General features: G+C 53.3%; 1 protein-coding gene across 2 annotated transcripts in view; it reads right to left on the bottom strand.

Moving 5' to 3' along the window:
• Window positions 1-1,105: 1,105 nt before the first annotated feature.
• The window catches only part of TRIM67 (tripartite motif containing 67), a 47,830-nt gene continuing 25,949 nt past the window's right edge, over window positions 1,106-22,986 (bottom strand). The window contains exons 2-10 of one of the 2 annotated variants that reach the window (XM_064487867.1): window positions 20,481-20,576; window positions 18,781-18,903; window positions 17,287-17,397; window positions 16,007-16,166; window positions 13,757-13,902; window positions 11,264-11,402; window positions 10,245-10,548; window positions 7,910-8,072; window positions 1,106-7,071 (exon numbers count right to left, since the gene is read on the bottom strand). In XM_064487867.1, the coding sequence (XP_064343937.1) occupies window positions 7,006-7,071; window positions 7,910-8,072; window positions 10,245-10,548; window positions 11,264-11,402; window positions 13,757-13,902; window positions 16,007-16,166; window positions 17,287-17,397; window positions 18,781-18,903; window positions 20,481-20,576 (1,308 nt within the window). In that variant the 3' untranslated portion in view covers window positions 1,106-7,005. The remainder of the gene's footprint in view (window positions 7,072-7,909; window positions 8,073-10,244; window positions 10,549-11,263; window positions 11,403-13,756; window positions 13,903-16,006; window positions 16,167-17,286; window positions 17,398-18,780; window positions 18,904-20,480; window positions 20,577-22,986) is intronic. The other variant, XM_031460864.2, reaches the window with a different exon arrangement.

Raw genomic sequence — 22,986 nt, 5'->3', positions numbered from 1 at the left:
ACTCCCTCTCCCCGACTTCGCTGGCAGGCAGCCCCTCTGGACCAAGAAGGGCCTGGGGCCCTGAGGCTCAGACCCCCGAGGCTGCGGGTCTGGATCCGAGGTGCTAGGTGAGGGGGAAGGGAGTCTAGAAGGAGCAGCGGAGGCAGTGAGTGTGGGCGGCTCCCAGGCCAGCGAGAACGGCCCCCCTAACCATCCTCGACTAAGCTTCCCGCGCTGAAACCCTGGAAGAGCTTCTCTGAGCTGAGTGGAGCGCGGTCTGTGCACAGGATGGTCTGGTGGGCCCTGCGACGTCCTCCCAGATCCCCTTCAGGGACAAGACTTACTCCCTCTGCTGCTGAGAGCGCAGATGGCCGTCAGCTCTTCAGGGCCCGCCCCACCCTCCCCGGGGTGGCCACAGGGAGTGGGTGATGGACGGGAGGGCGTTAAAGCCCCCGCCTGTCGTCCCACCTGGGAATGACCCCAGAGTTGAGTTGCTGAGGCTTTTGCTGGATCTCCCTTGGCCCAATTCGGCTTCCTTCTCTTTGTGTTGATGCCAAGAGCGCCCTTCAGCAGACATCCTGCTCTCTGCTCTCTGCGTCCTCCACTGCCCCTTCCTGGCTCCAGCACTCAGTGTCCTGGCAGGTGACTGAAGGCTGAGACCAGGTCCCTGGCTGTTGGGGGCATGTGAGATGGGTGCCCTGGGGATAATTTAAAGAAGGTGACAAGGGACAGAGTTTTCCATCAGACACAGGCTCAGTGTGAGGGGCCAGTCTCCTCGATGCTCCTAGGTCAGTTAAGATGTTTTCCCCAAATCTTAGTTTCCACTTGTAACCCATGATCAGTTTTTCATTCATGAGTTTATCTAAACCACGTGTTAACTATTATCAATTCCCAGCCTCATTACCTCCTGTAAAAGTGAATTCCATGAACCACCCCCCAACCCCACTGTTTGAGATGCTACCTTATAATTGAAGGTCATACGTAGTCACCTCAAGATCTCCTGGGAGACACATGGCAGAAGCACTTTGACCTGGGGCCTCCCCGTCCTGCGGCCTCTGCCCTGTCCGGCTGGCACTGAGGGCTGCTTTGGAGAAAGGCAGACTCTGCTCTGAGGAGGAATCACAGACCACAGCTTATCTTTCACTTGTTGGCAGTGTCAAAAGAATTTATTTCAAATCTGCTTAAGACCGTGGTAAAACTCAGGTTTTCCAAAAGGCAATACACAAAGTTCAACCAACCCCCAGAGACCAGAAAACACAGTGTTTGCAATTCAAAAAATACAAACGCTTGGGATACCAATACAAAAATTAGAAAAAAGTTGCATAACCCCCCACCCCTCGCTTCCCTCCTCCGTGTTTCCAGGGGACCAAGAGCTCCCGCCAAATACCAACAACCAGTGACAGAAAGTGGATGTGATGGGGGAGGGGCAGGGGGGAAGGGAGAAGGCGGGTCGAGGAAGACCGGAAGATGGAGGTTCTGTGGACAGCCAAAACAAAGACACAAAGCTTTTCTGTGACTTTTAAAAATTCCTTTGCCAACGTTAAACACACATCGCTCATGCTTCATACAACGGTTCAGTGCAAAAGCAGTGATGCTCCGTCATGCATTTCACATTTTCTGCTTGGCGCACCCTGCACTTCCTCTCGGTGCTGAGAACGTCCGGGGCCTGGGAGGTCCGGTTACCCGGCGTGAAGAGTCAGAAAGGCCTTCTCCAGGCTGGAGTCTCACCCGGGAAGCCCCCGCCACGCTCCTGCTCCCAGTCGCAAGCAGTCACTTTTCCAGACCTGAAGCCTGTCTTGGACTCTCCCCCGAGCCTTCCTGAGGGTTCGCTGGCCCAAGAGCCCCCCAGGTCTTTCCCCAGGACCAGGTCAGGCAGCCTGCACCCTTTGGGAGAAAGCGATGCCCCCGGGCTTAGAGCCTTGCCTGTAGTCTCAGCTCCCAAGTCCTCCTCTGACTCGAGTCACCATCATCCATTGTGAAAGCCAGGAGGCCCCCACCCTTAACAGTGCAAGCGGGTCCCAGCCTCTGAGGACCACCACCGGCCTTCCAGACCGCACTTCCATTAAATGTCATCTTCTACCATGAATTTCCAAAGCCGCTCCCTCTGCCGAGATCTTTGGAAACAAAGGAGACACACTGTGGGTTGGGGGTCCCCTTAGATACTAGAACCTAGGTAACCAAGGCAGCAGGAAGGTGGTCACCCTCTTCCCACGCGTTGCAGGCACCTTTGAGGATGCAGACACGGCTCCTGTGTGCAGCACTTCACACAAAGGGGGCCGTTAAAACAGCCAGCTTTAAACGTGAACTTGACCCCCTCACGGCCCAGCAGCTCTGTAATGAAGCTGTGCTCTGGTTACAAGAGGCTTTAGATGGGAGACACTTCGGCAGAGAACGCTCAGCAAAGTCGCCACTCAGGCTGGCTGGATCCTTTGAGTATGAACCATTAGCCTGGGCTCAGTAGGTGAAAGGCTCCACTTTTTTTCTCGAAGAAGTGTATTCTATAACCCTCGCGACACAGCAGAGGAGGTAGGTGAGGAGGACCAGGCCCGCGCTCAGGCGGGGATGCTGAGGCACAGAAGGATGGAAGAGATTTAGCCCCACCCATACCATGAACCAGCATCAAAGCCGGGTGGAAAGAGCGGAGGTTCTGAGGGCTGAACTCGGTGTCCTGCCCCAAACCTGCTCTTGCTTGTTTTACATCCACTGAAGATTTAAGCTATGGATCAAGGAGGAGCCGCGGAGGAATGTGACCAATGAAAACAGCTCCTGGTTCACTCGCAAAACAGAAGCCGAGATTTCCCAGAATCTGCATAGACCTTGAGCATCTTCCTGCGATACCTGATTTGGCTTTTTAACCAGTTGAAGACCACACACCCACTAAGAAGTTCCTGTAGCTTCCGGTCAAAAGTGGCCAGGGAAAACGTGGGTACCGAGCTTCCCACTCTAGGAATGGGGGCTAGGGTTGGAGGCATCTTCGTGAATACAAAGCGGGACCTGACAGGTTGGCTTCTGTGAGAGGCTCCCCCCACCAACCCCGTTTTCCTGACCAGCCCCATCTGGTGGGACACGCAGACCTGGAAAGTCCTGGTCTTGGGTGTTAAGATGAAGAACCACAGCCCTTGTGATGCAGGCTTTGCAGGTAACACTGAGTGGACGTCCCCCACGTCGCTCTGCATATTGACATGTGACAAGCTGCTGGCGTAACCCAGTGATTCTCAACCAGGGAGGCCCCTGGGCGACACTTGGTGATGTCTGCAGACACTTTCAGTGGTCGAGACTAACTTGGGGACACTACCGGCATCTAATGCGTGGAGGCCAAGGACACTGCCAAACATCTGACAGTGCACAGGACAGGCCCCCACACAGAGAATTACCCACCCCAGTGTCCCTAGTGCTGAGGCTGACCATGCCTGGCATTGTCCATGGCCTTGTGAGAGTGTTTTTCAGCATTCGCATGTTAAGTCCCCTTGAAGGTTTGACCCACCCACACGTCCTCGAGCTGGGAAGTGGCCATGGGACCAGCAGCTGTCGCATCTCTGAGCTGCCTGCTTACCTGCTCTGAAACATGCCTTCTTAGGGGACCAAGCCTTTCCCTTGCAATTAGAATTAAGGCTTAAATGCAAATACCCCTGGAAGAACTACACATAAATCCTGCATCCTGGTCCTTCCCTGAGAGTGCTCTGGTCCGCTGAGGGCTGGGGCACAGGAAGGGTCGGGCAGCCTCGGGCACCAGGAGCAGGGGGGTGGGCCCCGCTCCCATCACTCTCGGGGAACCCGTTCTGCCCAGGCTCACTCTGCAAGCACGACCCTCCACGGTCTCGGTGGACCATGGGATGCTGGAGGGCACTGTCGCAACTGCAGAGTACCCATCGGGCTGCAGATTCAGCCTAAAACTCTCTACGGTTTTACAGTTTTTAGATCAGCTACTTTGTGGGTCAGGATTAGTGATGCCCGCTTTGATTGGAACCATTATTTTCCGAAACAGGACAAGAGGGAAGCTGGGCTGTGTGTAAGGTCTTATCTTGCTTCGAATTAGGAGCTAGGATGCTATGCAATGAGATGCTACTGGATATTCTTTTAAAGAGATTAAGTCTAAAAGGAAAGCTGTACACTTTGACCAAACTTGCTCACTAGTGAAGAACAAGCTGCAGAATTATTTACAATGTAATGGAACTTGACATTTTAAATTACTTCAAATTCCTGTCTCACTGAAACTGCTTGACAGATGAACACCAAGTCATCCTTCAGCCAGCCTGACCAAAGCATCCTTTTGACGTCATTTTTATGTACAAAAATGTCACCGCCTGGTAGAGGAGCAGGGAAATCGATGGCAGGCGAGAAGCCCATGGCCTTTCGCTTCTACTTGGAATCCTAGGGCTTCCTGGGAGGGTGACATAGGCCGTGGGTTGTTGACCAGGCCTGTCTTTGGTCTGCTGGTCCCTCAAGAACACAGGTGTGCAGCACAGACCTGCCTTCTCCCTGAGGTCCGTTCTTCTTCCTGGAAGGTGTTTTGTGCTGAGGACAGGCGGGGTGGCTGTACACAGGACAGCCCGGTGCGGTCCCTGGTATCAGCCATATTGCTTTTGGGCCCCTGGAGGAGGCTGGAAAGGTAGATGCTTGCCTGTTCCTGGCACTCACAGTGCCTCTGGGCTGCTGCCAGCTGCAGGTGGGGACGGAGTCCTGGCGGCTTCTCTCTGAGCCACAGGGCGTGTTCCTCCTAGAGAGGCCCCAGAATCATGGGAACGTCCCTTCTCCTTTTCCATCTCCCTCTGACCCAGGTGCTGCTCTCCCAAGGATGTCCCCAGGTCCCGGGTGATCCTGAGCAGCTCTTCTCCAAAGATGCAGAGCCAGGGCCACAGGGTCACCCCGGTTGTGACGATCGTGGGAGCTCCCCAGCCTTTCATGCAGACTCCGTGGATAAGAGCCACTTCGGCCGGGTGGCCCCTCCCCACCGTGTTCCCAGCCATACTCTCACTCCCGGAAGGCTGGCCTCATCTTTTCCAAAAGACGGTTCCTAAAGTCGATGCATCTGGACCTGCTGGCCATGGCTTCCCCAGCCCCAGGAAGGCCATGGCTCCTGTGTGTCTTTCAATCTTTAGGAACCTTTCCCACCCTCCAAGCCGAGTCCACCAGGGCTGTGGCCGAGGAGTGAGACCAAAGGGAAGTGGAAGTAGAGAAGATACAGGCAGCTGCGTGGATGAGGACCTGGGTGTGCAGCCCGGGCAGCCCAGGTCGTGAGCGTCATCTGCCAGGTTCTGGCTGGAGCTTTGGGACAGGACGTGAGCGCCTCTGTGTGCCCTGGAAATCACCGAGGGGTGAGAACAAGGAGGCAAGACCTCAGCTCCACGAAGCCAATGGTTGCCAGGACCTGGGCGGCGGAGGCTCGAACACAGCACCGGGCAGCTCCTGCAGACGCCGGGCGGCTGGCCTCGCCGGCCACACCTGTGGATGCAGCTGGGCAGGCAGCTGTGGGTCCAGGAGCATGGACTTTGAGGTAGGATTGTCGGAGCTGCTGAATAGAGGACATGATCTGCACAGCTGACTCAGAAAGCAGGTGCAGCTTCTGAATGAGCAGGCAGAACCGAGTCAGCACAGTTGGTGCCGGTTTACGGGCTAAGTTTTATCAGAATCCAATCCAGCAAAGAGACAAGCTACTCCTCAACCTCAAAAATAAAATGCTTGATAAAATTAATTTTTGTTAAAAGGGAGAGAGAAAGGCTTCCTACCAGATGGAGATGGAGGTGGCGAGTGACAAGGAAGAAGAGGCAGGGGAGCAGGGAGAGGCGCTCTGGGGACAGGCTCTGCAGGGAGGGCAGGCTCTGGGCTCAGAACCCGGAGCCGGCTCTCCTTCTGAGAGGTGGAAACAACTCAAGGTGGGACTCAAGGGAGAAGGTTAGCGTTCCCAGCAAGGAGGGGAGGGCTCACCCCAGAGCTCTGCCCTGGCCACGTGGACTCAGCGCATCAGGAAGCTGGGAGACCAGAAACACAGTTATTGTTAAGTTTCTTGCCTTCTGCAGAGTCCTGCCTGCCCTGTCACACCAGAGCCTCCCCTGCCATCAGGGTCCCTGCTTACTCTCATGATGCTTTCACGATGACAGTAGATGGTCTCAAAGTGAAGGTGGACTGAATGTAAGAGGCTGCCCCAGGGTCTCCTGTCTTATATGCGCAGGAGGCTGGGAGTCATGCAGCTTAGAGGAGCAGCTCAGGTTTGCAGCTAACTTCCTGGGGAGCCAGCTCCTGGAAAATCATTACCAGGTGGAGACATCACATAGTTATTCAGATTCCAGTGTTTTCTTTTGTGTTGTTTAAAAACTGAGTGAATGAGTTGTGGCAGACTGGTGTGTGTGATGGGGTATGTTTGTGTGTGAGAGAGAGAGAGAAGGAGAGGTTGGTTGATTGATGAAGGACAGAAGGAAACCATTTTAAAAAGTTCTCAATAGTTCAATCCAACAGGCAAAGATCAAGACAAATGGTTAATTTCCCTCTCTATCCATCCTGAATTAGGTCTGCAAGTGGCAAAACATATGGAAGACTCCAGGACCAAAAAGCCAAAGGACAACTTTTCCTGGCAAAGATGGGAATCTGTAGCCTTGGTTCTCTGAAGGAACAGCGTCCAGCAGGGGCACAGTACAGAGGATGTGGGCTTCCCAAGTGTCCCTCTGCCTCCTGCTCTCAGGATGCTGGTTTCAGAGTCTGCTCTCCTCTTGGCACCCTGCAAAAAGGTAAGCCTTGAAAGCAGATGGCAGGAAACAAAACGAAATCCCAAATGCCTCCTGACTGCCTTGCAAAAGGTCCTTCTTCATCTTTGTAACATCTGAGTGGGATGATGGGAAACACACACCGGTGTTTGCTACCGACAGCGGCCTCAGTGAGCACGGCCTGCAGACCATCCTCCTTCCCCCGAAGGAAACGTGTCTCTGAGATGCTCAGTGGCTGCTGGGTGGCACCCGAGAGGTGGGCATGCTGCCCTTGGGGGTCACGTGAACACACTGAGGGGTGGCCGTGCGGAGCAGGAGCTGGGAGGCACTAGTTACTCGAGAGCTTTGGCCGCCCCAGGTTGGTTGGCACCTCTAACCCGGTGTGCAGGGTGACCTGGAAAGGAAGACGGGGTGAGCGAGGGTGGGAGGGGCCACCCCGATAACCCTGAGCATGCAGAGAGCGCAGCAGCCACGCGCCACCCTCTGCTCGGGTCACCACGGGTAGCAGCCAGTCTGCTGTCTGTCACATGGATCAGTGTCACTAATGTCAGGCCGAGGAGTCTGCCCCAAGAACCGCAGAGCTGCCTGGTCCCCACGGTGCCCCCGCCGCCAGGAGCCGGGGCCAGGCTAATGCTCGGCTGCAGCAGTGGGACAGGGGCTCATGGTTTAGATTCCTTTCTGCTTTCTTTCCACGGCCCTGTTTCCTTTCCTACATCTGCTCTACTAACCTGGGGAAGAACAGCCCATACTTCAGGCTGCCTCAAAGCCCTTTGGCAAACGAGTGGAGGTACCGATCAGTCAGCAAGTGATACTATTTAGGGCCAGTGGGGCTCTGCCTTCCCCCCTGTAGTTTTCAGGGGAGGAGCATGGTGCTAGACACAAAGGCTGGTGCTCTCTCTTCATCCATCACACCCTCATGGGGCTCCCACTTTATCTCCGTCTCTGCGGAGGACTGAGCCGCCAGCACTCCCCCTAGGTCTGTGCCCAGACCTGAGAGGCTGCCTGCTTCACGTGGGAGCCAGAGAGGGGCAGGGAGCGTGGGAGGGAATCCTTAGGCGTAGTCTCTCCCCAACTCTCTTTCTCCTCTCAGGAGAAAGCCGCCTGGAGACTCAGCATCCCCCACCTGGAAGCCCAGCACACACCTGGCCGCCGGAGCCCAGGCTTTGCCCAGTGCACCGGCAGTGGGGGCCGGGGGCCGCCAGATGGGCTCTGGCCCAGGGGATGTGCGATACCTGCACGTTGCGGTTGAGGCTAAGGGCTGGCATGAAGACGCCGTCCACGTGGCTGAAGGCCGTGGGGCCCTGCTGCTGCCCGTTGATGAAGAAGGTCAGCGTGTGCTTGTTCAGATCCAGCAACACGCCCACCGTGGCCCCCTTGCACACTCCGCCTTCCGTCCTGGGAAGAGAAGCCCCCCGCCCCAGGAAGCCAGGTCACCAGGAAGCCCTGCCGGGAATGTAGGTGAGAGCTTAGGAGACTCCCTGAAAGGATGCTGGGAACACCCTCACCTAAAAACGCAGCCCCCAGAGGGGTGCAGAGAGCTGGCCATCCCACGGTGACCCGCCATGCAGCCTGAGGATGTGAATGGGGATGCTCTTGACAAATGTTGGGACGTTACACTTCACGGTGGTGGGGATTCGTAGCCACCAGGCAGGGCGAGTCTTTAAGCTGGCCCCACTGTCACCTGCCTCCTCCCGGGAGTCCATCAGACTCTCCCCTCCCTCAGCTGGTGTTGAGGTCAGCCTTGGCCAGGGCTGCTCTGCTCTGATTTAAAAAATCCATTTTTGTCCTTTCCTGATTGAGAATGAGTGGTCAGCTAGAGCTGATGGTGGGCAGAGACCATGGGAAAGTGAAGAGGAGGACTTGGAAGGGTGTTTTCTAGAGGGCAGGTTTCCCGGAGTGTGGGCTGGGGCCCAGGGCGGAATCCTGCAGGTGGGAAAGGGAACTAGAGCTGGGCCTGTTGGTGCTATTCAGATACTGACCACCGGGTGGCGGTAGCGATGAGTCTGGGGCGCAGGACTAAGTCCCGTTCAAGCCCAGCCTGGTCTCACCCAATCCAACCCCGCTCAGCAAGCTCTCTGCCCTCCCCTCCTCCTCCCAGGCCCCACAACACACGGTAGCCGGGATCCTGAATTAAACCTGACATCTCCACCAGTTAGCCCTGTGATCTGGGCCACCACGAACCTTTCTAAGCCCCAATTTCATAATCTGCAAAATGGCAATAACCCTCTTACTTTTGTGAGGACTGAATGAAAGCATGTAAGCCAGGTGCTTCCGACAGCATGGGGCACAAAGTAAGTGCTCAATAAATGCTCCCTGTCATCATAGGGTATCTGGGGGCTGCTTTGGCCTAAGAAAGCAAGAAAGGAGCTGGTGGGCCTGGACCCAGCCCCTGAGGGATCTGTGAGCAGGGGCCTGGGGCAGGCGCAGTGCCCACTCCGCGTGCCGAGCTCAGGCGGAGGGTGCAGAGATAGCTGCCTACTCTTCCCCCAGGCCTCTGGAGACGGGGTCACTGCCGGTAAAAAGGCAGGTGGGGGGGAGACTGCTTCCAGCTCCCCTGGGGATCCACAGGCAAGTCCCTGCCCCAGACCAGGCCTCCTGGGGCCATTTGCAGGAGCTGTGGGAGAGTAGGCAGAAAAGCCTCCAGAGCTGACCTTGCTCGGGGCTGGAGCCCAGTGAGGTTGGTTCCTTGGGGCCCCTGGCCTCTCCTTGCTGCGGAGATGGCCCTTGGCAGGAGACTCCACAGTGAGGAGGTGGCTCCGATAGCCATAACCCACCATTTCTGGGTTCCCTGGCAAAGGCCGGCCCTGATTGTCCATCCCCCTGTCCACCAACCCACCCCCCTCCACACACACAGAGGCCAAGTGTGAGCACCGCATCCCTGGGGGGAGGGGAGGGAGGGCCCTGACCAAGGGTGGGAGGGTGAGGCCACTGCCTTCTCTGTGTCTGAGAATAGAGACCAAGACACCACAAGTCCGTGGAAGAGCCCAGGTACTGCGGGCATCCTCCCAAGGCAGCCCCAGAGGGCCCGTCTTCCCCAGGAGGAGTTTCCGGTGTCCACCCTGGTGACAGCACTCCCAGGGCCAGCGTCAGAGCGAGGCAGTGCTGGGGGTGCCCTGGACCACGGGGCCTGCTCCAACCAGGCCCGCCTATCGGTGGGCACTGCTCTGCTCAGAGCCTGAGCGGCAGGGTGGTGGGCGTGGCCCTGGTCGGGGTGGGGGTGGGGTCTGGGCAGTGGGCGTGGTCTGGGGGAGCCGCTCTGCAGTGACTTGCCTGCGCCGATGGGTGTGAAAGAAAGGGGAGCAGACCCGAAAGAGAACCAGAGCGGAGGAGCAGTGGACTCGCCGCGCCGCCTGCTGGCGGCAGGATGCCCACCTGCTTTGCTCTAGTCTCTGTTGCATACTCTCACTTCTCCCTGGAAACTGGACACCAAAGTGGCTGAAAACACTGCCCCTCCCATCCCTGATGCCTGAACTTGGGACCAGCAGGAGAGACTATGGTCGCACAAGGCATTTCCAAAGTCCCCACGCGGGCGGAGGGCGGGGCGGGGCGGGGCCTGCGCGTGCGCACCTGTTGGTGTGGGAGTTGCAGTGCATGAACCAGCTGCGGTTGTTGTCCACGTACATGGCCCAGGCCTTGTCGTCCTTGCCCAGCATCATGTCCTTGACCACGCTGGCCCTGGCCACCCCGAAGGCGGGGTCCGGGTGGTTGTCGTAGCGGTCCACGTGCAGCTCCCAGTAATGCACGCCCTTGGAGAAGGCCGCCGTGCCCAACACCACCCGGTCGTCGTAGCTGCTGCAGGTGGCCGTCTGGTTGTCGTTGGATAAGATGATGTCCCGGTGCCCAGAGTTGGGGTCAAACGTGAACCAGGCCACTGGAGAGGAAGGGGGCAAGAGGAGCAGGGTCAGGGGATGAGTTCACTGGCAGACTGTAACCTCGGCTCAGAGACGTAGACTCACTGACGTCTATCAGGAAGTAGGTACCCAGCATCAAATGTTCTTCCCCGTGTGATCCTCTTTCTCTCTCTCTCACACACACTCCCTCTCTGTGTTCATCAAATTTCCCTTGGATGCTAAAGGACTCAGATGCTCCAAATCCAAGGGAATGTCCATGTGCTCTTGTTACCTGAAACCTGAAAGGCATGTAAACCTCAGATCTGAGCTCTGGTGCCGGGTAATTGAGGGGTAGGTTCCCACCCGGAGGAAGGCATTCCCACCTGGCAGCTGGGCACCTCCTCCTTTCTGGGACTGGCCGACCTGCTCTCGGCCCCTGGGAAGTGGGAGTTTAGACTCCCAGAGCCTCTCAGCTCCTAGGCTCCCTTCCCAGGTCCAGCAAATGGGGTGAAGGACTCTCTTTCCTTCGTGGCTGGTGGGGAGGGATTTGTATGCAAGGAACGAGGTGAGTGGAGCAGGGCCAGGACTGGAGAAGATGGACACGTCTCACTTCTTCTTTCCTCCACTCCTTCACACCTCACGAGTTCCCCACCCCCGTCTGTCCGTCTGTCCATCCCTGGGATGGATATGGGTTGGGCCTGTGGAACTCAGTCACAGCACCTGAATCTGTTGCCCCGGAGACACCCCAGCACTCACCGTCGGACGTCTGCAGGACAACCGTTTTACTATAGGGCCCGACGCCGGAGGAGTTGAAAGCCTTGACCCTGGCATTGTAGGTGCTGTTGAAATGCAGACCGTCGATGGTGCACAGGGTCTCCTTGCCGACATACACCTCCTGCAAGAGACCCAGATGGCTCATCAGGTGCCTCAGTTACTTGGAAAATTTCTCTTAGCCACCTGTTGACGTCAGAAGTGCTGTTGCCCCAACAGAGTTATTAACAAGGAGATTTGGGGTGAGTGGTGGCCGGCTCACAGGCCACGTCCAAGTTGGACAGAAACCCTTACTCTTGGCTGATGGGAAGGTGTGCAGTGCAGCAGCTGGGACACTACCCGAGAATGTCCTGCCTCCACAGGGGGCAGCCCTAATGGACAGGACTCCGGAGGCCGGGGGTGCTGACCCCTCCATGGGGATAGGGGTGCAGAAAACCTCACCTCCTTTTCAATTGGAGCAACAAGAGATTCTTGGCTTCCCATGGGAATTTAAGTTAGAAAATATGAGTTAAGGATCTAAATAAACAAAATAAACAGTGTTTTAAAGGAAGGATCATCACAAATGATGGGAAAAAACAGAGGAGGGGGCGTGACCAGGCACCGGTGGTTCAAGTTGATTTGGGCTGGAACCCCTTCTGGGGTGAGAGGGGTACCCCGCCCCCTCCTCATCTTCTTCCACTGCATCTTCCTACTCCTTGGGCCCCTTGAGCTGCTTTTATCCCCTGGCCTCCCCAGAGGCTGTGACTTTTCTGCATCGAACCCCAAGATTTGTTTCTAGACATTGACTTTGTTTCCCGTTTACTTCAAACTTACCCTTGTCCTGTTGACACCCCCTCACCTACATCTTTGTTCTCAGCTTAGTTTGTCTAAAACATCTTTCCTGCCTGATTACTTATGGGAAGTTGCCCTTCATTTGTTTTTCCAGGTTATTAATAATAATAGCTGTGTGCCAGGCATTATATAAGGCATCTTAATTCTCACACAACCCTGGGACACAATTTTTTTTTTTTTTTTTTGCTATTTTACTCATAAGGAGACTCCGAGAAGGCAGGGAACTTGCCAAAGATCACAGTTAATCTGTTTAGAAGTTGGGGTTCAAATCCAGGTCTGTCTGCATTCAGAGTCCATGCTTTTCCCACCCTCATACATTCTAGCCCTTGGATCTAGCTTTTATGAGTAGACATGTCTCAAAGAGAGAAACCATCTTCACTTGAGCTTGGTGACTGCTTCTTCTGATGTCTCAAAACCATCTCCTCTTTCTTTCCATTTCAAAACCATCAGCTCTCTTCCCAGTGGGTCAAGGAGCTCCTTCAGTTCCTAGCTCATCTGCACGGCCAGGATGGCTGAGGTTCTGGAGCCAGTGCATGACCCACTTGCTATTCCTGGCCGTAGTGACCCCAGCTTCTCACTTCTCCATAGAGCCCATATTCCCAGGGACTCAGTAATCCCCAAGGAGTAGTGCAGTTATTTCTCCAACTCTGACGTTCTTGTGGGGGTGTCTTTCAAACAAAAAATGAAACAACATAGACATAAATCCCTCTGAGAGAAACAAAAGGAATTTAGACCTTTGGCAAGATTCGCTGACCATCTCCCAGGGAGAAGAAGTATGTGAATTGATATGCTTGCAGTGGCTTGTCAGAATGAGCCTTCATTTGGTCTTCTTGGGGACAGACAGGTGGAGCTCTCGGAGCACCCAGAGTTGGTGCTCCCTGGTGTTCATGTCAACAAAACAACTTGGCAGGAACCTGAATTTCACTGCGTGAGATCTCAAGGTAGAGTCCTATTAGGGGCTCTGGGTTGTGGTGGGGAGCTGTCCAGGGTGGTGACCACCTGGTGGGACTAGAAGATGCATTTCTGGCTCACTAAGAGCCTTTACTGTCCCCAGGTATTTCATCATTGGGGACATGAATGTCACCCCAACCCAACAGCCACTTATAAAGTGTCTTCCCACATGGAGCGCCTTGCCAGGTAAGCTAATTACTGAACCAGGCAAGGCAAGGTGTGATAGAACCTTGAGGGAGCGGGGAATGTGTGGGAGGGCGATGACTCCATACGGCTGTGCCTCTGGGGCTAACTGGGAAGTAGGTATGTGCAGGTGACCTTTTCCGAGCTCTACCTCAGCCTCCGACCTGTGTCGGTCTTCACAGAAAACTCAAGCTGAACTTTCTGTGGCCGCCACCCCTGCCTGCCCAGACCCAGCCCTGGGTAGAGAAGCCCCATCTTCCGAGGGTCCACGCCCACCAGTCCTGTGTCCACGCCCACCAGCCTTGAGTCCAGGCCCACCAGCCCTCTGTCCACGCCCAACAGCCCCGTGTCCACGCCCACCAGCCCTCTGTCCACGCCCACCAACCAGACTTCTGTCCTTGTGGCCGATGCCCTCGCTGGTGGCATCAGAAGTAAGGGCAGCCCCTGGGGCTGGTCCCGAGGCAGGGGCAGTGCTAGCCTCTCCCCGCCCCAAAACAAGCAGCGGGGCCTCACCCGGTACTGCCCCCCGTCGCCGTCGTCCAGCTCCAGGATGTAGCCGTCCACGGGGCTGTGGGTGAAGGGCGGCGTCCTCCAGGCCAGTGTGACGCTGTTGTTCCGCGTGCAGCACTTCTCCAGCTGCAGCAGGGGGACTGGCGGCACTGTGACGGGGACAGGCTGGCTTTAGTGCACAAACTCCCGCCTGGTGCGTGGACCCCGCGTGGACCCCGCCCCCATCCCAGAACGAAAGGTGGTCACCCTGGGGTCACTCCCAGCTGCACGTGGGCACAGCTCAGCCCGAACCTCAGTCCCCAGGCGGGCTGGGGTGACCACACGTCTCAACCCCGGAGAGGGTCCTGGAATCTGGGGTTGGGATGCGGGAGAGGCATAGACGCCTCCACCCCTCCAGTCTGTAGCCCTGAGGAAGAGCGGTCCTTTACCGCTTCCCCACCTGCCCACTGAGAATCACTGGTTTTGTTTCTCGGCCCCACGTGGAGCTCAGGAGGAATTGCAGCAGAGCCAGATTCCACGTGCCTCCCCCCACAGCACCGCCTCTATAGACCCTCTCCGAGGGGCCCGCGAGCAGCTCACACCAGGGGCTGGGAAGGTGCTGTTTGGGTTGAGGGGATGCAAAGACACATTTCCACCTCTGGCTGGACCAGGAAAGTAGATCCTGGAAGGAGAGGCAATCTGAGAGCATCGGGCAGTAAATCCATGGAATTAGGGATTTGAGTCAAATGTATCATAAGTTCTATGAAGATGACATTGGGAGAATGTTTTTTATTTCTTTAGCTGTATTCAGGTTCAGGCAATTTTAGAAGTAAATACAGTCCACTCTGACATTCGTGGTCTCAGGGCTGGCTCCGTGCAGCCTGGCTCCCTGGACCTCGGTTTACAAGCACGGAGGAGTCCTAGCTCCATCCCTATGTCACTTCATCTGTGCATTCCACTCCCCCATCCTGTCCAAAGCAGCATCTGGAGCAGCTCTAAGCCACCTCCGTCAGCGCCCCCACTTTCCAGAGCCCCCTCCTCTGCTGTAGGCCCTCCCCTCCACCAGGTTCCTTCCTCTCCTCAGCACCACGTCTCATTTACACCCAGGGCAGGTGGCATTTCTAAACCTCACCGGAGGTGCAAACAGTGTGGGAGTGAGCCCCAAGATGCACAAGAGACTCACTGTATTTAGTATAAAAATGACCACGTTTTGCAAATAAAGATTTTCTTGCGTTTACAGATTCTGTAGGTGTGGTACTCACCTTTTTGATATTTTTGGTTTTAAAAAAAAAATCCCAAACTACACAACATTGTAAAATGATTATAAATCAATAAAAAATGTTAAAAAAACAAAACAAAACCCCAAAGAGCTTTATTCCGTCTCCTGAATGTACCCTTAATGTCTCTGGAGGGGCAGGATGACCTCACTCACTAATTTTGCAACCTGGGGCGAGTTGTGCAAACTACACTTAACCTTTAGCCTGTGGCCCCCATGGCTCTCTGAACTCACTTCTCTAGACTCTGTTCTTACCCCTGACCTTCTGTGATTGTTTTCAACTTTACTTTTTATTAGTTTGCATGCTTACTTTTTTAAAAACAGGATTTAAAATAGATTTAATTGCCTTATTTTTATTTTGTTTTTTGAAGGGGGAGGTAATTAGGTTTATTTACTTACTATTATTATTTTTAATGGAGGTACTGGGGATTGAACCCAGGACCTTGTGCACGCTAAGCAGGCGCTCTACCACTGAGCTATACCCTCCCCGATCCCTGACCTTGCTCTTCTTGGAGCACAGAAAACTTATTCCTGCTTCAGGGCCTTTGCACTTGTCATCCCTCTGCCTCCCAGGATGTTCTTCCCTTATATAACATCTCTCTCTTCACCTCAAAATCCCCGCCCCACCACGTCTGCCCTCTTCTCAAAAAGCACCTTGTTCGTAGCACCTGCCACTTTTAAGTTGCATTATATTATTATATTACAGATGTGTTTGTGTATTGTCTATTTCCTTCTCTAGAATATCTGCTCAGCCTTATGAGGGTGTCTATGTCCTGAGCCCTTAAGGTGGTGCCTGGCACAGGGCAGACCTGCCTTAGGTATCTCTGAAGGAACAGACGATCCTCTTTCACAGATGGGGAGACTCTGGCTCAGGCATCCCTCCCTCCCAAGCTGCCCCACACCAGTGTCCCAAGTTCTCCGATGGCCCTGTGTGGCCCCGCAGAGTGGATGCCTCTCCCAGGAGAGGCACCGACTGAACCGGGCCAAGCACCGCTCACCCCTACATTTCATCTGAATGAAGTCCAGCTGATGGATGGCCTGCAGGAGTGGCTCGCTGTCCAAGGTCAGCTCAAACTCCGCAGACACTTTGGGCTCCAGGGCGCCTTTGACCCACTGCTCCTGGGACACCTGGACACGCTTGATCAGGGCGTCGGAGATCTGAAAGGAAGCACATAGTGTAGGGTTTCGATGTGCCAGGGGAAAGAATCATGCAGCAGGCCATGAGAAAAGGTTTCGCTTCTGTGGGCTCAGGGCCAGAAGGAGCTGTGCTAAGCTCGTGTCCTCCAGCCCTGGTGAAGGAGACACGACCACTGCCAGCATGACCCAGGGCAAATAAAAATGCACTGTATCGTTTAAATCATCTTTTAACAGCGCCCTCGTGTTCCAGGTAAAGAAGCACTTGCTGTTTTAGGCCAAAACCTTTTTGGAAACAAATGATACTTTTAAAAAATATACAAAAGCACGAGTCACTCTACCTCTTTGGCCAGACGGAGCGCTTCGCAAAGTGAACCATACTAGGAGTCTGTCCCAGGGTCTGAGAGCATCTCCTTCATCCCCAGGATTGTGAAGCTCCCTCCCTCCTGGTGTGTTTCCTCCAAGCTGTTCCGCAGCTTCTGCTCTAGACTCTCACTGCCTCAAACCCACAGCTTGCCCTCCTCAGCTGGAAAGTCCTGCTCATTCAGACGTTTGCACTTGCCCCTTGAGAGCCATGATTCAGGGTCCCCTTCCTGGGGACTAATTAAGGGGATTCATCATTTTCCCCACAGACGGAGGACTGAGCTCCTATCTAAATCATGGCCACAGTCCTGAGAGACGCTTGTGACCCCGAGTCAGCCTGGCTGAGGGAGGGCTGCCTGGCAAGCCTGCACTGCCAACGGCCATCTGTCCAGGCCTGTGGGACTCTGCACCACAAAGGATGTGGATTCTGCTAACTCACTTCTTCCAGCGCAATCTCTCCAGCTTGTTTGGCCAAGACCATCCTTTCCCACTTGTAGGGAAGAGGTTGAGTTGGGGTTTCTGGAAGTCAAAGCACGGAAGCGTGGCATTTTGGCCCTAGAGATCATGACGTCTGACCTCCTCGTTTGAGGATGACACAGAGTCAGGGTCATGGCTAGTGAGAGGCAGAGTTGAGATGAGAACCTCGGTTTTCTGGACTCACTGGGCAGAGGAGGATCTGCTCTACTCCAAGCCACTGGCAGGGACCTTCCTAGAACCTGGGCGCATTTGGACGTGGAGAAGGGACGTGCCGCCCGCCCAGGGTCCTCCGGGGCCGGCTCACCTGCAGGAACCCGGACGGGTCGTTCTCCTTCATCACCTCCAAGCAGTACTCCATCAGCCCCGTGGACTGGCGCAGCTTCAGGGTGCAGTGATTGATCTGGTCCCAAACCATCTGCGGTGAAAAGCATCCCCAATGACTGTCCCGTCAGAGGAGGAGCAGCTTGGCCGCCGCAGGAGGTGGCGCTGGTCCAGATGGCCTGGCACCCTCTCCTCCTGCTGCTCCATTACTGAGCTCCACGTGCCCCCTTGACTGGGGAGCAGATGGACCCACTCCCCAACAAGCAGGGTCGCCACATCCTAGAGAGCAAACTCCCTGAACTCTGGAGAGAAAGCAGGGAACGTGCACCGTCTGAAACTCTCCTTGGGACCAGTTCTCCCCCCAGTTCTTGTTCGCTGGGTGATGACTCCATGGGCTCAGCTGCTTTGTGTGTAAACCGTGGATCACCCCCAACACTCATTCCTTCTTTCCTTGAAAATAATATTTTCTGATTCAGTTGGTGAATGTCTATAAAATAGATGGAGTGCCGGACAATGAAGTCGGTCATTTTTGATAGGGACTGAATAGTCAGGGCAAGACAGGTAGGGGAATGAGGAATTCAAAACATGAAACTCAAAAGACCAGCAAAAAGATCACTAAGCCCCGTCCCCCCTTCTCACGGGCAAATGGGGTGGAGTGAGCATGCGCACTCACCAACTGGAAAATTCCAGCTCTAGGGATGTAAAAAGCCCTTCTCTGTCCACAGAGGTCTGGTCCCTTTGGTGCTGTTTCTTCTTCTTCTTTTTAATATATGTATTTTTTTTGGCATGGGAGGTAATTAGATCGATTGACTGATTGATTCTTAGAGGAGGGACTGGGGATTGAACCCAGGACCTCGTGAATGCTAAGCATGTGCTCTACTGCTTGAGCTACGCCCTCCCCCGGAGCTGTTTCTTTAACTAAGAAAATTTGCTGTATGCTGTGACTCCAGAGTCTCCTGTGAATTTTTTCACGGAGGACCATGGTGACCCCTTACCCACAATAATTTTCATCAGGGGAGGATGGGCATGGGGCAAACCCTCCCCTTCCCGTGGTGGCCACAGGCTGGGTTGTTACCGCGGACCGTGGAGGGCACCAGATGTCAGAGGGCATGAAGAAGGGGCAAAGCCAGAGACCTGAGCAGAGCAGGCTTCATCACCCTCCGTGGCCACCTCTGCTCTGCAAAACCAGAACAGAAAGCAGAGGCCCAGACGAGGTGGGGGAGGGTGGACTTCTGACTTGAAAACGGCAGGATTCAGGTGTCTGATTCCAGCTTTGAGGGGAGAGCAGGGGTGCCGACTGCTTCAGGGAGAGTCACTCCAGTGCAAGGAGGTCCCGGGCAGCTGGCTTAGCTCCCCCTTGCCATCATTTATTCGCTCATTCACTCAGCTGTTACTGGCCAGTGCCCACAGCACGCTGCACCCCACGCTGGGCAGGGACTGTGATGGGACTGAGGGTGTCGGTCACCCAGGGACCTACCTTCAGCTTGTGCTCCCTCTCTTTGGTAACCTTGGTGAGCAGTTTGGCTTTCTGCCGGGTTAAAGCATCAACCAGCGCGTCACACTGAGCCACCAGGCAAGCTTCATAATCTAGGCCGTTCTCCTGTGGGAAGCAGAGAGCTTTAGGGAGAAGACGGGCTGGAATCTGGCGAGGGCTGGAGACACAGGGGTCTCCACCCGGAGTTGGCTCTACTGATACGCAGTTGGAAACAGTGAAAATGTGAATCTCAGCGCATCTCTTTGATGGAATATTCAGTCATTCGAACCCCATTTGTTAGAGTTTTCAAGGTCATGGGGAAGGCTCATGAGAGACTGTTAAGAAAAAAAAGCAGTTACTTTTTAAAAGTGTGTGCAAGCAAAATCCCACCATCCACAGTGTGTGTGTGTGTGTGTGTGTGTGTGTGTGTGTGTGTGTGTAAAGTAATGGAACAACATGGCAAAATGATGAGGTGGTCACCTCAGGGGATGAAAGATGTGTGAACCTTTCTTACTGCCTGTTCTTCTCTACCTTCCAAAATTCCTATAACACAGACTTTTGCTTTTTATTGTCAGAAAAGAGTAAGGCCAACAAAAGATGGTGTTCTTGCTACAGGACCTGTTTCAGTTCCAACAAAAAAAAAGACTCCGTCCAAGTCTGTAAGATCAGCACGGACTCAGACCTCATGTCGTGGGCTTCGTGTGTCCTTCCCCACCCCTGCCCCAAGTTCATAGCTGAATCCCTAACCCACATGACCTCGGAATGGGCTGTGCTGGGAGCCAGGGCTTTTAGAGAGATAAGTTAACGAGGTCACTAGGCTGGGCTCCCATCCAGTATGACCGTGTCTTTATAGGAGGAGATGAGGACACAGACAGGCACAGAAGGAGGACGATGTGAGGACACAGGGAGAAGACGGCCGGCGACAAGCCAAGGAGAGCGGCCCCAGGAGGGTCCAACCTGTCGACACCTTGATCCTGAACTTCCAGCCCCCAGAGCTGGGAGATGAAGTTCCTGTTGTTGAAGCCACTCAGTCTATGGTGCTTCCTGATAGCAGCCCCACCCAGCGAATGCATCCGGCGCCCCTAACACATCAGCCACACGACTGGAAATGCCTGCTGGCTGAACTCTGCACTTCGACTTACCAGGAAGAACGGTTTTTACTGTCTGATTAAGAATTCAGTGCCCTCAGTCCCTTTCCTCCAACCAGACACTGCAGCAGTTTATGGGTTCACGATCCGTGCGTTCAGACAGAGCATACAATGTGTGCTCTCTCCCTGACAGGCAGAGCTCCTGGGGCCAGGGACTGCGCCTTACTGACCTGTGTGGGGCTCAGTATGTGATACAGCATGGGTGTTCGGTGAATGAGTACATTTATAAATGATGCTGTGAAATGTTGATGTACTGGAACAAAAGCACTGTACGGAGATACCGCGTACATTCAGGACACTGCATTATTTCTGTCCAGCTCTCGTTCTATGGTTCTCTCTGAGTTCATGTGAAATCCTTTTCCTCTCAGATGTCACGTGAGTGTCCATGGAGTGAGTGTGTGTTGTCTGGAACATCCGAGGCTAGGCAGTGGGACAATTAAGCCTTCTCATCTTTAACCCTGAAAAATTCCTGCTGCGGGACTTTTCCTCTCCTCTGGTACATCTCGTATATAAACGTCTTGCACGGACTCCCCTCCCAGCTGGAGCCATGCTCACCTGGATCTGCTGCAGGATGTTCTTCAGCTGAACTAGAAACTCCTTGGCTTCTTTTGCCTTATCGGAAACGCCATTTAAGGCCTGAGACAGTTGAGCCTAAAAGATATCACAGGTTGAAAAGGAAAATTAGGGGTTAAAGCCACTCAGTTTGCACTTGGTCAAAAGGATTGTGTTTAGAAGAGGACCAATCCCACCCAGGAGCTGTCCTTACTTACGAAGGGACCGCAGTTGACTTACGGTCCCTTTGGCATGTGCTTACTTTTCCAGCGATGGTCGATAAGCATTGGTGACCTATGCTCTTCTGCCTGGACCCAAAGCTGGTAGAGATAAGGAGCATTCGGCTAATTAGTTCAGGCTGACAGGCTTGCCCCTGATCTTTGCAGAACCGAGGACAGGAAGGCAAACAGAGCCTTGGCCAGGTCTGGCCCCTTCCCTCCCATGGCAGTTCTGTCCCCCATCAGTAGGACACTCAGACACTTATGCGTGGATGTCCCAGGTCCCAGGCACGCTCTGCCCGCCCCACCCCACCCCTACACAGGTATCTTTTGGCCTGAGAAGGATGGGCAGGAAAGAGACTTGGAAATGCGCAAGGGCCATATGGACTGGGGGTCTTAAGGCATCATCTGGAAGGGGATACAGGCTCCTGGTGGCCCTTTCCTTAGTCCCAGGGACTCCTTGTTTTTTAATTGAAGTATAATTGATTTACAGTGTTGTGTTAGTTTCTGGAGTACAGCATAGGGATTAAGTTATATATATATATTCTTTTTTGTATTCTTTTTCATTATAGGCTATTACAGGATATTGAATATAGTTCCCTGTGCTCTACAGTAGATCCTTGTTGTTTATCTATTTTATACATAGTACTTAGTATCTGCAAATCCCAAACTCCCAATTTATCCCTCCCAGTTTCCCCTTTGGTGACCATAAGTTTGTTTTCTGTCAGTGAGTCTTTTTCTGTTTTGTAAATAAGAGCATTAGTGTCACTTTTTTAGATTCCACATATAAGTGGATATTGTATAATATTTGTCTTTATCTGACCTACTTCACTTAGCTTGATAATCTCTAGGTCCATCCATGTTGCAAATGGCATTATTTCATTCTTTTTTATGGCTGAGTAGTATTCCATTGTATAAACTTACCACATCTTCTTTATCTAGTCATTTGTCAGTGGCATTTAGGGTTGTTTCCATGTCTTGGCTATTGTAAATAGTGTTGCTATCAACACTGGAGTGCGTGTATCTTTTCAAATTAGAGTCTTTGCCTTTTCCAGATATATACTCAGAAGTGGGATTATTGGATCATATGGTAACTCTGTTTTTAGATTTTTAAGGCACCTCCATACTGTTTTCCATAATGATTGCACCAAACTCTGTTCCCACCAACATTTTAGGAGGGCTCCCTTTTCTCTACACCCTCTCCAGCATTTACTGTTTGTGGACTTTCTAATGACGGCCATTCTGACTGGTGTGAGGTGATACCTCGCTGTAGTTTTGACTTGCATTTCTCTGCTAATTAGCGACGTGGAGCATGTTGTCATGTGCCTTTTGACCATCCGTATGTCTTCATTGGAGAAACATCTGTTTAGGTCTCCTGCTCATTTTTTTTAGTGGGTTGGGGTTTGTTGTTGCTGTTGTTACTGAGCTGCTGAGCTGTTTGTGTATCCCTAGGGGCTCTTCACACTGCTCAGTTGCTGGGACTCAAAGGAAGAAATGCAGGCTGGAGTCAAATCTATGGCCTTTAGCCTCCTGCTTTTTGTAATGAAATGCGTATATACACAGTGAAATTTGTCTTCAAAACCTTGCTATTGAGTAGGCTGATGCCCTTGATTTTTAACATGACTCTCATTTTCATTCTTTTCTTTAATTAAAAAATTTTTTTCTTTTTTTTCTATAGTATTTTTTTTAAACGGAGGGACTGGGGATTGAAACCAGGACCTCACACATGCTAAGCGCACCCTCTACCACTGAGCTATACCCTCTCCCTTCATCTTTCAGATTAAAAAGGTGAGGACAGAGCAAAAAGAGGGTCAGAAAGGCCAGAGTCATACCTTCTCTCCACTTTTAGGTCTCCGCTCAAGTGTCACCTGTCCGTGAGGCCTCTCCCCTTACCCCGCTTTATCCTTCTTACTAACGTTCATCACCACCCAACACAGGTTTCTTTACCATCTGTCTCTCCTTCCTGAAAGGGACCTGGCCTGGCTGTTCACGTCAGAAAGAGCACCTGGCACGTGGTAGCATTAAACGAATATTTGTTGAATGAATGAATCCGTGAATGTGATTCTTTGGACCCTATCAATGGTTTTCAAAGTGTGGTCCCCAGACCAGCAGCATCAATGTCACCCTGAAATTTGTTAGAAATGCAACTTCTCTGGCCTTACCCTAGTCTTACTGATCAGAAACTAGGGGTGAAGGCCAGGCATTTGTCTTTTTTTTATTAATAATTTTTTTTTGTAGGGGGAGGTAATTAGATTATTTATTTATTTGTTTTAATGAACGTACTGGGGATT

The sequence above is a fragment of the Camelus dromedarius genome, chromosome 8 (assembly GCF_036321535.1).
Source record: "Camelus dromedarius isolate mCamDro1 chromosome 8, mCamDro1.pat, whole genome shotgun sequence".
NCBI classification, from domain to species: Eukaryota; Metazoa; Chordata; class Mammalia; order Artiodactyla; family Camelidae; genus Camelus; species Camelus dromedarius.
The sequence above is the reverse complement of the archived record's forward strand: the minus strand, read 5'-3'. Positions and strand labels throughout refer to the sequence as shown.